Here is a 16,318-nt window from a genome sequence, read left to right as displayed (position 1 = left end):
GTATTCAAAATCATGAGGGGTCTGGGCAGAGTGGATCTCGAAAAACTGTTCCCATTTGTGAAAGGATTGAGAACGAGAGGGCACAAATTTAAAGTGATTGGCAAAAGAAGCAAAAGCAACTTGTGGAAAAACTTCTTCATGCAGCAAGTGGTTAGGATCTGGAATGCACTGCTTGAGAGCGTGGTGGAGACAGGTTCAATCGAGGCATCCAGAAGGGAATTATACTGTTATCTATAAACAAAGAATATGCAGGGTTATGGGAAGAAGGCAGGGGAATGGCATTAGGTGAACTGCTCATTCGGACAGCCAGTGCAGACACAATGGGCAGAGTGGCCTCTTTCTGTGCTGTAATGATTCTGTGATTCCATGTCAGGTTTAGCATGGTTTCATACAAAGTAAAAGTCTATTCTATACATAAGAGCAGAGAAAAGGAACAAGAAGTTCAAATGTGGTGGAAATCAAATATCAACACAGGTGTAATGTTCATTAGTGCAAATGCATGAAGTAAAATATTAGAGAGAGAGAATAGAAGGAAGAAAGAATGGGAATAAAAAAACAAAAGGAATGAGCGGATACAAACCTAAAATTAAAATGTTGCATTATTATAGACTTCTAAGTTCTTATGGTTTATTTTACTGATAATGTCTTGGCTTTTATATCGTCAATCGAGTACAGCTGCATATGGACAAGATAGATGATCTCCTACTTCTACACAATCATTCTGACTGCAAGTGTTAAACTTTTTATTATTAAAATGAGTCGGTACAAATAGGAGAATGGCCTGTCCTACTTACTGTATTTAGGACCAGATACTATTAGATAAAATGATTAAGCAGGATCACAATGTAAATTCTGTTTTCTGCAACTTCCAATTATTTATCCATAACAATATTGATCTCTGTTTCCTGTCATGAAGGTGCTTCCATTATTAATATTTTTGAGGGCTTGTTTAAAAGACTGGAAAATACCTGAGGAGATGCTGGACTTTTTTTTTTAAAGGATCACTGGAAGGACATTTGGGACTTTGTTTAAAAACAAACACTTATTGGATGTCACATGTCTTAAGCTAAGTAAACAGCCAGAGCCTTATGGACAATGGAACAGTTTAGACTTAGAGAAGTCACATGTCTGGGTTTATGGATCATTTGGTGTGTATCCTAAGAGAGAAGCCACCCAACTCTTCCTTTGCCACCTGTATTGAAAAATCTTCTGAGAATCCAATCTGATAGCTAAACCCACTGATGCAGTAATTCTCCGAAAAAGTCTGCAAGACTACTCCTCGACATCTCCTGAATGAACTGCTTCTGAACAGATTCCAGTGACAACCGCATGTGTCTAGTCACACCCGTCTACGTGTACCAGGACACCAAACTGTAAGTCGTCTGGAACATTTCATATTATATCCTTTTTTTCTTCAAGAATTAACAATTATTTAGCCAAAGTATTTTTGTTTTTGTAAAGTTGATCGCTGCACTGAAAGCTTCTTTATTTTTTCTTTAACTGTTGTGTGTGTGCGTGCGTGCGTATGTTGGGTTATTTAGAAGGGAATATATTTATACTTCCATATTTCAACCTGCGTGTTAATAAGCTTGGCATCTTTATTGAATAAGTCTTATTTTATAATAAATTAATAATTTTGTTTATGAAAGAAACCTGGTTGGTGGATGTGTATTCTGAAACAGATAGATAAAAGTATATAATTGGCCATATCCATAACTGGTTAAAAAATATTTTATATACATGTTGTGACCAGTGGAGTAGTGGGATTAGAGGGAGACAGTGCACTCCTCCAATCTCGGCTGTAAAAATCCATTAACTGGAAAAGAAAGAATTAGCTATCATGCTAGTTGATAAATGCTTGAATAATGCTGTTCCTTCTTAATTATCCACAAGATTGCCTTGGTTATAGGCAGCATCACATTATTAATAAGGATCATCCACAAATACAAATGACTAACAGGCACACTGCTGTTAAAAATTAATCTTGGTAATTTTCCATTACTCTTACTGCTACAGATTTAAATTCCAATTAACATAACATTCTCTCTAAATCTCAGTGTCAAAAAAGCTTATATTTCTTCCACCATAGTAACATAGGGGCATAAGATGGTAGGAACAGGAGTAGATTATTGAAACAAAAACAAGAAATGCTGGAATCACTCAGCAGGTCTGGCAGCATCTGTGGAAAGAGAACCAGAGTTAATGTTTCGGGTCAGTGACCCTTCTTCGGAACTGACAAATATTAGAAAAGTCACAGATTATAAACAAGTGAGGTGGGGGTTGGGCAAGAGATAACAAAGGAGAAGGTGCAGATTGGACCAGGCCACATAGCTGACCAAAAGGTCACGGAGCAAAGGCAAACAATATGTTAATGGTGTGTTGAAAGACAAAGCATTAGTACAGATTAGGTGTGAATATACTGAATATTGTACAGCAGCAAGTGCAAACCTGAAGAAAAACAACCTGAAAAAAACAGTGGGTAAGCAAACTGAACAAACTAAGATGAAATGAAATGAAATAAATGCAAAAAAAGATTGTAAAAAATGTAAAAAGTAGACTATTGAGCCCGTCAAGCCAGTTCCACCATTTATTTAGACGGTGGCTAATCTGTACCTCAAATCCATTTATCCATCTTGTTTCATATGCCTTGATACTCTTCAATGACAAAATTTATTGATTTCAGTCTTGAAAATTTCATTTGACCCAGCATCTACATTATTTTGGGAAGGAGTTCCAGATTTCTACAACACTTTGTATGGAAATGCACTTCTCAATTTCATTTCCAAATGGTCTAACACTAATTTTAAGACAATGCCCTCATGTTCTGGATTCCCCTACCAGTGGAACTAGTTTTTCTATAACTACCCTTTGAATCTATTATTTTAAAGGTATCAATCAGATCACCCCTCATCCTTCTAAATTCATGGGAATACAAGTGAGATTTATGCAACCTGTCCTCATAATTTAACCCTTTAAGCTTTGATATGATTCTGGTGCATCTGTGTTGTACCCCACCCCATTCAAGCCAACATATCCTTCCTGAGAAAAGTACCCAAAATTGAACGTAATACTCCAGATGGGGTCTGGCCAAGGCATTTGCAACCGAGTCATCGCTTCCGCTGTTCTGATGAAAGATCACGACCTGAAACGTTAACTCTGCTTTTCTCTCCACAAATGCTGCCTGACCTGCTGAGTATTTCCAGCATTTTCTGTTTTGTTTCAGATTTCCAGAATCCACAGTATTTTGCTTTTGCATCTCTTCCTCACTTTTGTATTCCGACCTCTTGAGATAAAGAGCAACATTCTATTAGACACTTCAATTCCTTTTGTACCTTGGCTGATCGGGATAGTCAATCATTACTCTGAGACAAGTATAAAAGGACAGTGCATGGAGAGGGCAATACAGTACTGTCAAAATATTTTGTCACACAGCTCAGTGTTGAAATCAGGGGAGTGCTGGAACTGGCATATAGCACTTACGGATCACAAAGAAGATAGTACAGCATTACAAAATAGGCTGAATGGCATTTGTAATATACAAAATAGTTACTGGTTCAATTAAAGTTCAAACTTAAAGGTCAAACAGAAAAGTTCAGGACCCCTTTTAACAAAAACTACAAAAAGTTATTTGTTTTCTTCTGACTTGTCTGTTTTTTTTTTAAACTTGATTTCTATAAACAATCAGTGCTGATAACATCTTAGGAGTACTAGCTTGAAGAAATTATTAATAGCTGTGACAGAGCTGCATTAACATTCGTCAAAACCCTAGTAATGAGTTGGCAGAAACCATTCACATCGAGTCTGCCCTGTTGTGTCATTAGTCTCAGTAACCTTTCTAATCAAGACCCCTAATTAAGTCAAATATATAGAAAGGACATTGCTAACCCATGTAAATGTATCTTAAAAAGCAACAGAATGGGAAAATTTGATTACTCTTTGTACCAGGTTTTTAAAAGATGGCCTGAGGCTGATTCTCTCAAATATGTTTTATGGTTGCTTTTCTGAATTCGGGGAAACAACAACAACATTTTGATTCTTTACAGAGCTGAATTTACTTTTGGTGGAGGGGGTCCAGCCAACAGGCCCGAAAGCGGGGAGAGGGGAACACCCCGCTTCAGCGGTCGGGGCACCCAGGGCCACATAGCAATTAATTGGCTGCCACCCGGGCAGCCATTCCCGATTAAAGACAGTCACCCATCCCCCAGAGCTGCTGTCCAATCAGAGAGCCTGCAGCTTAGCATGCCACTGGGAGTGTTGGCTAAATTGGCCATTTGGTGGGGAAGGGCCATCTGCCACCTTTCCTGCCACTGGCAAGAATGCATGGCAGTGGGAAGACAACAGGCACGCTACCCCACCCCCGCCATTTTACAGGACCCCTGCCTCCCAGCCAGTCCCCAGATGACTGGTAAAATCCAGCCCAAAGAATCATAGAGTCATTATGGCGCATGAGGCCATTCATCCCGAGTCCATGCTAGCTATCTGTAGAGTAATTCACAGTTCCATTCCTCCGCTCTATCCCCATGGCCCTGCAAGTTTATTTTCCTCAAGTACCCATTCAATTCCTTATGAAATCATTCATCATCTCTGCTTCCACCATGCTCATAAGCAGCGAATTCCAACTCATTACCACTCGCTGCGTACAAAAGTTATTTCTCACATCCCCCCTGTATCTCTTGCCCAAAACCTTAAATCTATGTCCCCCAGTCCTTGTACCATCAGTTAATGGGAACAGATTTTCTTTGTCTACCTTATTTAAACCTGTCGTAATCTTATACACCTTCATCAAATCTTCCCTCAGCCTCTTTTCCTCGCTAGTTTTTCCTTAGTATGTTTTAAGTTCATTAAGTTAAATCAACTATTGCTAGTTGTACAGGTCCTCAGTTATTATAACTATAATTGGCCAGCTTTATAGGATCCCAGGCTGTGCTGAGTTAGCTAACGTTATTCAGGGAAACAATTCTGAAGGAGGAAAAAATTGTCCAGGATTCCTATTCCTGATCCCTAAACAGCAACCTGTGCTAGAAGTACTTAAGTATAGATGTCAGCTTAGGATAGAATAGGGCTCGAACATAAGCCTGCCTATAATCAGCTTTCGGGTCGCACACTGGTTAGCTACAGGGGGAATAAATACATCGCAGTCATGAAGTGCTGAACCCAGTCCCCCAAGCAAACCCACTTTGCACTGCATGCAATTAGTCCCCCACGATCACCGAGCCCTAGCTCCCACAACCACTCCATCTCTGCCCACCCACCCACCCATCCTTGCCTCTGATCTACCCGACCTACCATAGCATGTTGTAGCCACCCAACCACCCTTCACAACCTCTACCCTGAGTAGCAGAAAACTTGCCAATCAGGTTGGATTCCCCACCACAGCGTTCCCAATCAGAATTCCACCCCTCACTCCCGGCTTGGAAATCCTGCCCAATAAATATTGGGATCAAAATCCTGGACACGCAGCCTCATTAAAATATTTAAATGAGTGACCCACCTCCTGAGTGTTAAGGGTTTCTCCCCCCGCCCAACTCCCTCCATCGCAAATCTTACCGAAACCCCTTCCGTTCCTCACAAACCTTACAGGAACCATTTCCATTAGTTCCCCCGTTAGTGGCCTAACCCCATGAATTTGGACTCCCACCCACCACCAGTGATATCACCCTCACAGGCTGCAGACAGGAGTCAGGGCAGGGACACTCAAATGAAGCCAGTGAGTTAAAATCTTCCGTGCCTCATGTTCTGGGAAAGTTAATGCACAAATCACCATCCACTTCATTCCCCATCCTAAATTAAAATCGAGGCTTATATAATTCTATGATTACACTTACAGTATATCGTTACACTACAATTTTTTTTTGGGGGGTGGGGGGGAACATATCCAACCCAGCCAATTAGCGCTCTTTCACCCTATACTTACTCATCAGTAAAGTGATGGAAGGAGTTGCCAGCAGTGCTATTAAGTATCACTTACCATAATCTGAACAATTCTCAGTTTGGGTTCTGCCAGGGCCTCATTACAGACCTCATTACAGCCTTTGTTCAAACATGGATACAAGAGCTTAAACTTTAGGGGTGAGGTGGAGTCATACCTTGCACAAAAGAAGATGGTACATGTTGGAAGCCAATCATCTCAGCCCAAGGACATTGCTGCAGGAGTTCCTTAGGGCAGCTTCCAAAGCCCAACTATCTTCAGTTGCTTCTTCAATGACCTTCCTTCTATCATGAGGTCAGAAGTGAAGCTGTTTGCTGCCGGCTGCACAGTGTTCAGCTCCATTCGCAATTTTTCAGATAATGAAGCAGTCCTTGCCCACGTGCAACAAGATCTGGACATCAGCCAGACTTGTGCTGATAAGTGGCAAGTAACACTTACGTCTCACAAGTACCAAGCAATGGCCAACTGATAAGGGAGATCCTTACCAGCTCCCCTTGACACACTATTGCTGAGCCCGCCATCATCAACATCCCGGGGATATAGTAATTCAACTGGACCAGCCACATAAATGACATGGCTACCAGATCAGGTCATGGGTATTCTGTGGTGAGTGACTCACAGTTTGACTCCTCAGAGCCACTCCACCACATACAAGGCTCAAATCTGGAGTGTGATGGAATACTACAGTCAAGAATCTCATTACCTTCCAGGACAAAGCAGTTCACATGACTGGCACTTTATGCACTAACCTGAACAGCCACCCTCTCCAGCACCAGCTTATCTGGGCAGCAGTGGGTACTATCTATAGAATGCTCTGCAACAATTTGCCCAGGCTTCTTTGGCAGCACCTCTCAAATCCATGCCATCCACCAACTAGGTGGTCAAGGACAGCAGCAGCATGGGAATACTATCATTTCCAAGTTTCCCCTCCAAGTCACACATCATCCTGACACGGAGATATATCATCATTCCCTTCATCATCGCTGTGTCAAAATCCTGGAACTACCCACCTAACAGTGTTGTAGGAGCACCTTCGCCCGACGGACTGTCGCAGTTCAAGATGAAGGTCCATCACCACCTTCTACAGGCAACTTGGAAATGCAATAAATGCTGGCCTTGTCTTCGATGCCCATGTCTTAAGAACTTTTTTAAATCTAAATGCATCCAATAAATTACCTAATTGCCTTTGTATTAATAGGAATAGGCTGCAGGTATGCAAGGACTGACCAGCAAAACTACAGATGTCTCAACAAATCCAATGCAAGGTAACAGTTTTTGTTTCCTGCTTCTATTTGAGAAAATACAGCATCAGTACGTCAAACAATGGTTTTATCATGTCCCAACTACAGCATTGGCTCAATTCCTTAACCAATAAGTGAATTCATTAGTGATGGCTGCTGTTTTGTTGCTCATCCGCCCAGCTGTGTTTTGATGAGCTGCAACGGTGCAGAACAACCCAGACGGAGGTAACTGTGGCACAGCAGGGACAGCCCCTGGGCAGCAGTTGCTTTAATCATAATTGGTTTCATCACTAATAACATGCATTTAAATATAGAGGGCGCTAAATACTTTCAGCAATTCAACTTTTAAAAAAAACAAAACCATATTCAGCTCAGTAAATATATAGAGTTTGTAGACAACAATTAAAATCAATGCATTCATGGTCTGAATATTCATAATTGCAACTGAGAAGCCTCCTACCAACGTGATGCAATTAAAGGGGAAGAACTTGCATGCAGGTTCATAAAATAATCAGTAACCAAATTATTTTGAACTGGTTCCAGAATGCTCTTACTAATCATACTAGCCATAATTCAAAGTTAAACCAAAATCATTTAATAATATATTGGGTATTCTTGTCAAAACAGAAGACTGTAAGATTGCAAACATTTCACCCCTGTTTAAAAAAGACGAGAGGGATCACAGAATTGTTACAATGCAGTGGAGGCCATTCGGCCCATCAAGTCTGCACCAGCTCTCTGAATGAGCAATTCACCTAATGCCATTCTCCCACCTTCTCCCCGTAACCCTGCACATTCTTCCTTTTCAGAAAACAGTCCAATTCCCTTTTGAATGCTTCAGTTGAACCTGCCTCCCCCACGCTTTCAGGTAGTGCATTAACCACTTAATCCTTAACCACTCGCTGCATGAAAAAGTTTTTCCTTATGTCGCTTACGCTTCTTTAACCAATTACTTTAAAAAATCTGTGTCCTCTCGTTCTCAAACCTTTCACAAGTGGGAACAGTTTCTCCCCATCTACTCTGTCCATACCCCTGATGATTGTGACTACCTCTATCAAATCTCCTCTCAGCCTTCTTTTCTCCGAGGAAAACCATCCTAAATTCTCCAATCTTCATAACTGAAGTTCCTCATCCCTGGAACCACTGTCGTGAATTCTTGCTGCACTCTCTCCAATACCTTCACATCATTCCTAAAGTGCGGCACCCAGAACTGGACGCAATACTCCAAACTAGTGTCTTATATAAATTCAACATAACCTTCAGATAAACCCGGCAACACAGGCCAGTCAGCCTAATGTTGGCATTGGGGAAGATTTCAGAGACATTTATCCAAGACAGAATTAATTGGCACATTAGAAAAGTATAGGCTAATAAATGAAAATCAGCACAGGTTTGTTAAAGACAATTGTGTTTGACTAACCTGATCAAGTTCTTTGAAGTGATGGAGAGGATTGTTGAGGGTAGTGTGGTTGATATTTGTTTATATGGTCTTGAAAAAGGTGTTTGACAAGTACCACATAACAGACTTATTGTCAGGTTTAAAGCTCATGAGATTAAAGGGACAGTTGTAGCATAGATACAAAATTGGCCAAGAGACAGAAAGCAGAGAGTAGCTGTGAACGCTTTTTTTCCCAGTCAGGAGGGAAGTATGCAGTGGTGTTCCCCCAGGGGTCAGTATTAGGACCACTGCTCTTTTTGATATATATTGACCTGGACTTGGGTATACAGGGTATAATTTCAAAGCTTACAGATGATACCTGAAATGTAGTAAATAATAAGGATAGTAAGACTCTAGAAGGACATAGACTGATAAAATGGGCAGGCACATGGCAGATGAAATTTAACAGATAAGTGTGGTTATACATTGTGGTAGGAAGAATGAGAAGAAGCAATATGAACTAATTTTAAAGAGATGCAGGAAGAGAGAGACCTGGTGGTGTATGTACATAAATCTTTAAAGCTGGTTGGACAAGCCCAGAAGGCTACTAAAAAGGTTTATGGGATCCTTGGCTTTATTAATAGAGGAATAGAGTAGAAAAGCAAGGAGATAATGCGAAAGCTTTACAGAGGTTAGGCCTCAGATGGAATTGTGTTCCTATCTGGGCACCACACTTTAGGAAAACTGTCAAGGCCTTGGAGGAGGTGTTGAAGAGATTTACTAGAATGGTACCAGGGATGAGGAACTTGTTATGTGGAGAGACTAGAAAAGCTGTGGTTGTTCTCCTTAGAACAGAGAAGGTTAAGAGGAGTTTTGATAGCAGTGTCCAAAATCGTAAAGTGTTTTGATAAAGTAAGTAAGGAGAAACTGTTTCCAGTGGCAGAACAGTCAGTAATTAGAGGACATGGATTTATGGTGAATGGCAAAAGAATCTGAGGCAACAAGAGGAAACTTTTTTTTTGACACAGCAAGTTGTCATCTGAATGCACCTCCTTCAAATTAACATTCAAAAGAGTATTGGCTAAATGCTTGAAGGGAAAGAAAAATACCGGACTATGGAGAAAGAGAAGTGGAGTGAGATTAGTTGGATAGCTCTACCAAAGAGTCGGTACAGGCACTCTGGGCCAAATGGCTGTGCTGTATCATTTTATGATTCTATGATTTTAACTAGTGAATTGAGTTCATGTTAACAGAGTGTTCTCGTTAGTTAAATTCTCATTAATGAGTGATAGCTTACAATAGTTTATAACATAATTGAAATGTAAAGATTGAAATTACTGGAGAGTGCCTAATTTTGACTGGATTTGAAACTGAGTGGTTTATCCTAGACAAATTGTTCCATAGTGATTAGAAACTATTTTAGCGAATGTGAGTCTGAGATATCACCTGGAAAGATATGCTAAGCACTTTTCTTGACATGGGAATACACCGAGAATCAAGTAAAATAGAAATACCAACTTCTTTTGACAGAAACATCTTCATTCTTGAAATGAAAAGTTTCTGGACAAGTGATGACAGAACTTGATAAATCCGCTTATTCAGTTTAAATGACTGCAGCATAGCATAAACAGCTATATAAAATACTGAATACCTACCAGTGTCGTTTTGTTGTTTAGTTTCTTTCTCACTTTCCATGTCCTCAATATCAACGCAATTGTCTACCTTAAATAAGTTAAAAGACAAGCAAAGTGTTAATAAAAATTATTCAATGATTAACATCTTCAAAACCAAACAGTAAACTTGTTAAATTTGTTTTCTATAGATATCTGTTCTGGGTGCCTAGTACCATATATTAGACCTATAGAGAGGAAAGCTTGAAAAGCTGAGAGCAAGTCCGACAAGGAGACATTATTATCTAATAAAGTAACCACTGCTTACACTACAATGTCCCACAGTACATATATTCTTAGGGAAAAATAGGAGCAAAAGGTGAGATGCAAAGAAAAAAAAAAAATCACTCTTTCCAATTTCTCCTGTAACTTAAGATTTAAACAGAGCCTTTTAAACAATGTCAAAATGGGATCATTTACTGAAACTCTGGCCCTGCTATTTACAGGGAAGTGGAGAGAGTGGAGACTCATGTCTGCAGCCAGAAACACAGGGAAAGTGGAGGTCCCGCAGAATTTAACAGCAGGACCACATTAATTTTTTTTTACTCCATTTCCCTCTCAGCAGCCATCCAGATTGACATGCTGCCGGCTGTCCTGCTAGATAGTCTCCATGGAAGAATGCTGCCAGGGCCCCTGTGAATGGTCTCTGGCAATCGGAGAAGATCTAAGGTTAGTATTGTGGAGCTCTGAGCGTAAAAGCGAGGAGGGAGGGAGACATCACAGGGGAGTCTGCTGATGGTGGGGAGGGAGACATTATGGCTGAAGGTTTGTTTGAGGGGCCAATGAGAAGCATTCCTGCTCCTCCTGGCCTACATGTAGTGCTGGAAAAGCACTTCGCATTTATCTGCTGGAACTGGCAGTTTCACTACAATGTTCCATGGTACATTTATTCTCAGGGAAGAATAGGAGCAAAGGAAAAAAAATCATTTCTAATTGCTCACGTAATTGAAGGTTTAAACAGAGCCTTTTAAACAATGTCAAAATGGAATTATTCACTGAAACTCTGGCCACGATACTTACTGGGAGGTGGTGAGAAAGCGGAGATGCATGTCTGTGTCCAGAAAACCAGGAAATACCACAAATGTTCGAATTCACCTCCCTTCAGTTTCTGGGTTCCCAGACACTGGGAAACTCAGCCTGCAGCTGTTAAATTTAAATGGTTCTTAAAACGTGGAACAGAGCCTCATTTAAATATTCTAATCACTGGCCTGCGTCTCCAGAGCAGGTTATTGGACGCCTCCAATGTGTCGTGGTTAAATTGGAAGTTGGTGCATTTGCAACGGGTTAAGGTCAGGTTCCACATTTTGACCAATTTAACACCTGTCCATCCGTCGTGTGGGGGAAATGTTAAAATAAATTCCCCTCTGTGTCAACTAAACATGAACACATAGATCTCTCAACAAAATAGAAATGAGAGCAAAGAACCTCCTAATTGATAACATATAAACAAATGATCGCATATTAACGTTTAGCATGCTTGTATGCACACCATTATGCAAGCATTAAATAGTGCACAGGGATGTAATATAAACTTGTTCAGTCCACGTGTAAACAATGCATCTTATCAGTCAGTCTTGGGCTCAACCCCAAAGTCTACACATAAAGGAGATGATTTCTAAAGCGGTCACAACTACTATTAAGAGCAGGCTTATCATTCTCATACTGCTGTAAAGCACCTGTTCTGGATTAGAAATGAATCCGCTGACTCACATGCAAACATTTCTAAAGAAATCAGCTTTGAGCTGTTTCACCTCACTTTACTGTTACATTCAGCATTTTGCACCACATTCATAATTATTACAGTATTAATGTCACACAAGGTTCTGAGTGCAGACCGGTCAAATTCCACTTCAATATTGCTGTTTTGGGTCCACCAATACACAAAAAATGAGTGGTGGAATAGGAAAAAGTCACTTCTGGTAGAAACTGTTTGAACTAACAAACTGCACCAGAAACAAATATCTAGTTACTGTTACAAAGACAACTTAATTTTTATTCGTCCATTGGATGTGGGCTTCACTGGCAAGGCCATCCTTCATTGCCCAACCCTATTTGCCTTTGAGAAGATGGTAGTGAGATGCCTTCTTAAACCACTGCAGTACGTATGCTGTCGGTACACTCACAGTGTTGTTAAGTAGGGAGTTCCAGGATTTTGACCTCACAGCAATGAATGAATGGCGACGTATTTCCAAGTCAGGACGGTGTGTGACGGAGGGGAACTTGCAGGTGGTGCTGGTCCCATGAACCTCTGTTGCGTCTGATCTTCGAAGTAGTAGAGGTCATGGGTTTGGAAGGCCCTGTCAAAAAAGCCTTGGCAAATTGCTGCAGTGCATCTTGTAGATGGTACATACTACAGACATGGTGCACCGGCGGTGGAAGGAGTGAATGTTTAATCTGGTGGATGGGGCACCAATCAAGCCAGCTGCTTTGTCCTGCATAGTGTTGAGCTTCTTGAGTGTTGTTAGAACTGCATTCATCTAAGCAAGTAGAGAGAATTCTTTCACACTCCTAACTTGTGCCTTGTAGATGGCGGAGAGGCTTTAGGGAATCGGGAAGTGAGTTACTCGTTGCAGAATACCCAACGTTTGCAACCATCTTCAGCCAGAAGTGCTGAGTGGATAATCCATTACAGCCTCCTCCTCAAGAAAGGGCTGAAGGCCCTGGATACTGCAAAGGCTATGGGCCTTAACAACATCCCAGCTGTAGTACTAAAGTCTTGTGCTCCAGAACTAGCCACGTCCCTAGCCAAGCTGTTCCAGTACAACTACAACACTGGCATCTACCCGAAAATGTGGAAATTTTCCCAGGTATGTCCTCTCCAAAAAAAGCAAGACAAATCCAACCCAGTCAATTACCACTCCATCAGTCCACTCATATTCATCAGCAAAGTAATTAAAGGTGTAGTTGACAGTGCTATTAAGCAGCACTTTCCCAGCAATAATCTCAGTTTGGATTCTGTCAGGGCTACTCAGCACCACACCTCATTACAGCCTTGGTCCAAACATCGACAAAAGCGCTGAATTTCAGAGATAAGGTGAGAGTGACTGCCCTTGGCATCAATACATAATTTGACCGAGTGTGGTATCAAGACCACCTAGTAAAATTGAAGTCAATGGGAATCAAGGGGAAAACTCGCCACTGGTTGGAGTCATACCTAGCACAAAGGAAGATGGCTTTGATTGTTAGAGGCCAATAATCTCAGCTCCAGGACATTGCTGCAGGAGGTCCTCGGGGTAGTGACCTAGGTCCAACCGTCTTCAGCTGCTTCATCAATTACCTTCCCTCCATCATAAGGTCTGAAGGACAGATTGCAGTGTCCAATACCATTTGCAACTCCTCAGATACAGAAGCAGTCTGTGCCTGCATGCAGCAAAATCTAGACTAAATTCAGGCTTGGGCTGATAAGTAGCAAGTAATATTTGAGCCACAGAGTGCTAGGCAATGGTCATCTCCAGCAAGACAAAATCTAACCATCTTCCCTTGACGTTCAACAGCATTACCATCGTTGAATTCCCCCACTATCAACATCCTGGAGGGTTATCATTGACCAGAAACTTAACTGGACCATCCATAAAAATATTGTGGCTAAAAGAGCAGATCAGAGGTTGGGAATTCTGCAGTCAGACACCATCCTGTCTTGGAAATATATCATCATTCTTTCACTATCTCTGGGTCAAAATCTTGGAACTTCCTTCCTAACAGCACTGTAGGTGTACCTACATCACATGGACTGCAGTGGTTCGGGAAGGCGACTCACCATCATCTTCTCAACGGCATTTCAGGATGGGCAATAAATGCTGGTCTTGCCAGCAATGCTCACTTTTCAAGAACAAATTAAAAAAAGGACTGTGTGATGGTCTCTTCTACCTGGATAGATGCATCTGTGACAGGTAGATTGGCGAGGATCTGATCAAGTCAGTTTTTCCCTCATATTGGTTCTCTCACTACCTGCTGCAGGCAGTTATGTCCTTCAAGACTCAGCCAGCTTGGTCAGTAGTGGTGCTACGGAGCCATTCTTAACGGGCATTGAAGTCCCCCACTCAGACTACATTCTTCCTACCTTGAGTGCTTCTTCCAAGTGGTGTTCTTACATGGAGGAATACTGATTCATCAGCTGAGGGACGGTAGTAAGTGTTAATCGGCAGCAGGTTTTCTTGCCCACGTTTGACCTGATACCATGAGCCTTCATGGGGTCCGGGGTCAATGTTGAGGACTTCCACGACCACTCCCTTCCAAATGTATATAACTGTGCAGTCACTTCTGGTAGATGGTGATGGAGGAGTCTGGGACATTGGCTGTAAGGTATGATTCAGTGAGCATGTCTATGTCAAGCTGTTGTTTGACTAGTCTGTGGGACAGCTCCCCCAATTTTGGCACAAGCCCCCAGATGTTAGTAAGGAGGACTTTGCAGGGTTGACAGGGCTGGGTTTGCTTTTATCATGTCTGGTGCTTAGGTGGATGCCGGGTGGTCTGTCGCATTTTATTCTTTTCATAGTTTTCTGTAGAAGTTTGATATAACTGAATGGCTTGCTAGGCCATTTCATAGGGCTATTAAGAGTCAACTACACTGCTGAGTGCCGAGAGTCACATACTGGCCAGACTGGGTAAGGACAGCAGATTTCCTTCCCTAAAGGACATTAGTGAACCTGATGAGTTTTTACGACAATCTGATCATTTTCATGGTCACCATTACTGGTACTTTTTATTACAGGTTTGTTTAATGAACTGAATTTAAATTCCCCAGCTGCTGTGGTGGGATTTGAACTCATGTCTCCAGATCATTAATCCAGTCTTCTGGATTACTGGTCCAGTAACATAACCACTATGCTAACTTTTTCTTAAAATGTCTTCATCCTGGTATAAAATATTTATAAAATATTTAATGAGAATTAACATGAATACTAAAATGTGATTTTCTGTCCAATTTTCTGTGATTGTTTTCTTTGAGACTATTACTCATATTGTAATCTTGAAGCAATCTAATACATTACAGGGAAGCTAACTAACATCTTGCTGCTAGAAGATTTGCTCACTCAAAACTAGTCTTTTTAAAGCTCAGGGTGAAGGAATTACACTGTACCGCTAAATTTACCAGAACAGTCTACTCTGTGATATACAGACAGTTGGCAGGTAACAGATCTGCCTGTAGGAGGCATGCCTGCATTAGCAAAGCTATAGGCAAATTTTCATCACTAAACCTGAACAAGCTGCCTTAGAGGCCAATTTGTCCTGGGGTAAAGCAGTAGAAAAACTGAAATAGACAAAAAACTAATGAAATAGCCCATTTGGCAAAAAGGTTGAATGCTAGCATTCAGCATCCTTTGCAACTTGCAGTAGCAAAACGTTAGCACTTTACAGCAATGTATTTGATTGGTTCAGGTTTACAATGTTAATTATTATATTATAAGACAAAAAACAATCATAAAGGCAAATATAGAAAAGCACTTTTTTCTTGAGTCTCCATAAAGTATTCAAAATGTTATTTCATTTTATAACTACAATACAGTCTGAAGACTATGATAAACTATAATAAGGAATATATTGTGTGAAAAAGACAAAACAAATACATTCTGTTCACTCTACCATAAACATGGTCACAACTGCTCCATATGGTTAGCACAAACAGGAAACATTTGTTACAAGTAACACAATCTAGTATGCAACAGAAATCAAAGTGTCACGAAAGGAGAGCCTCAATACAGAAGTGAAAATATCCATGTTCCCGAAGTAAATTAGTTAGGGATGCAATCAATTACTAAAATGTCATTTTTTTTTTTAAAAGGCACATTAGTTTACATTTCAGTCACTTACAAAGCTTAACTTCATTTAAAGACTCTACACAACACATATTACAGCCAACTTAAATAGCCAGGCCAGTTTTGTTCTCTACAATGTCCAGGCTGTATTTAAAGAAAATCAATGCATAGAGTGTATATATTGATAATGCTTCAGCATTGTGTCACGCTCATGGAGGGAACAGCGAAGAAATATGAAATGAACTGGATGAATTATGAATAAAAGTCAATGCTTGAACTAAACTACAAAAAAAGGGTACATGTGTGTTACAGGCAAGATGGAGTAGAGGTCAGGAGAGCCCTTA

At 40.8% G+C, this 16,318-nt stretch overlaps 1 protein-coding gene across 1 annotated transcript in view; it reads right to left on the bottom strand.

Moving 5' to 3' along the window:
* The window catches only part of iftap (intraflagellar transport associated protein), a 65,434-nt gene that overhangs the window by 9,492 nt on the left and 39,624 nt on the right, over positions 1–16,318 (bottom strand). The window contains exons 10-12 of the mRNA XM_068045869.1: positions 13,496–13,578; positions 11,239–11,317; positions 10,204–10,270 (exon numbers count right to left, since the gene is read on the bottom strand). Of these exons, the coding sequence (XP_067901970.1) occupies positions 10,204–10,270; positions 11,239–11,317; positions 13,496–13,578 (229 nt within the window). The remainder of the gene's footprint in view (positions 1–10,203; positions 10,271–11,238; positions 11,318–13,495; positions 13,579–16,318) is intronic.

This window comes from Heterodontus francisci, chromosome 14 (assembly GCF_036365525.1).
Source record: "Heterodontus francisci isolate sHetFra1 chromosome 14, sHetFra1.hap1, whole genome shotgun sequence".
NCBI lineage: Eukaryota > Metazoa > Chordata > Chondrichthyes > Heterodontiformes > Heterodontidae > Heterodontus > Heterodontus francisci.
This window is presented reverse-complemented; position numbering and strand designations above follow the sequence as displayed.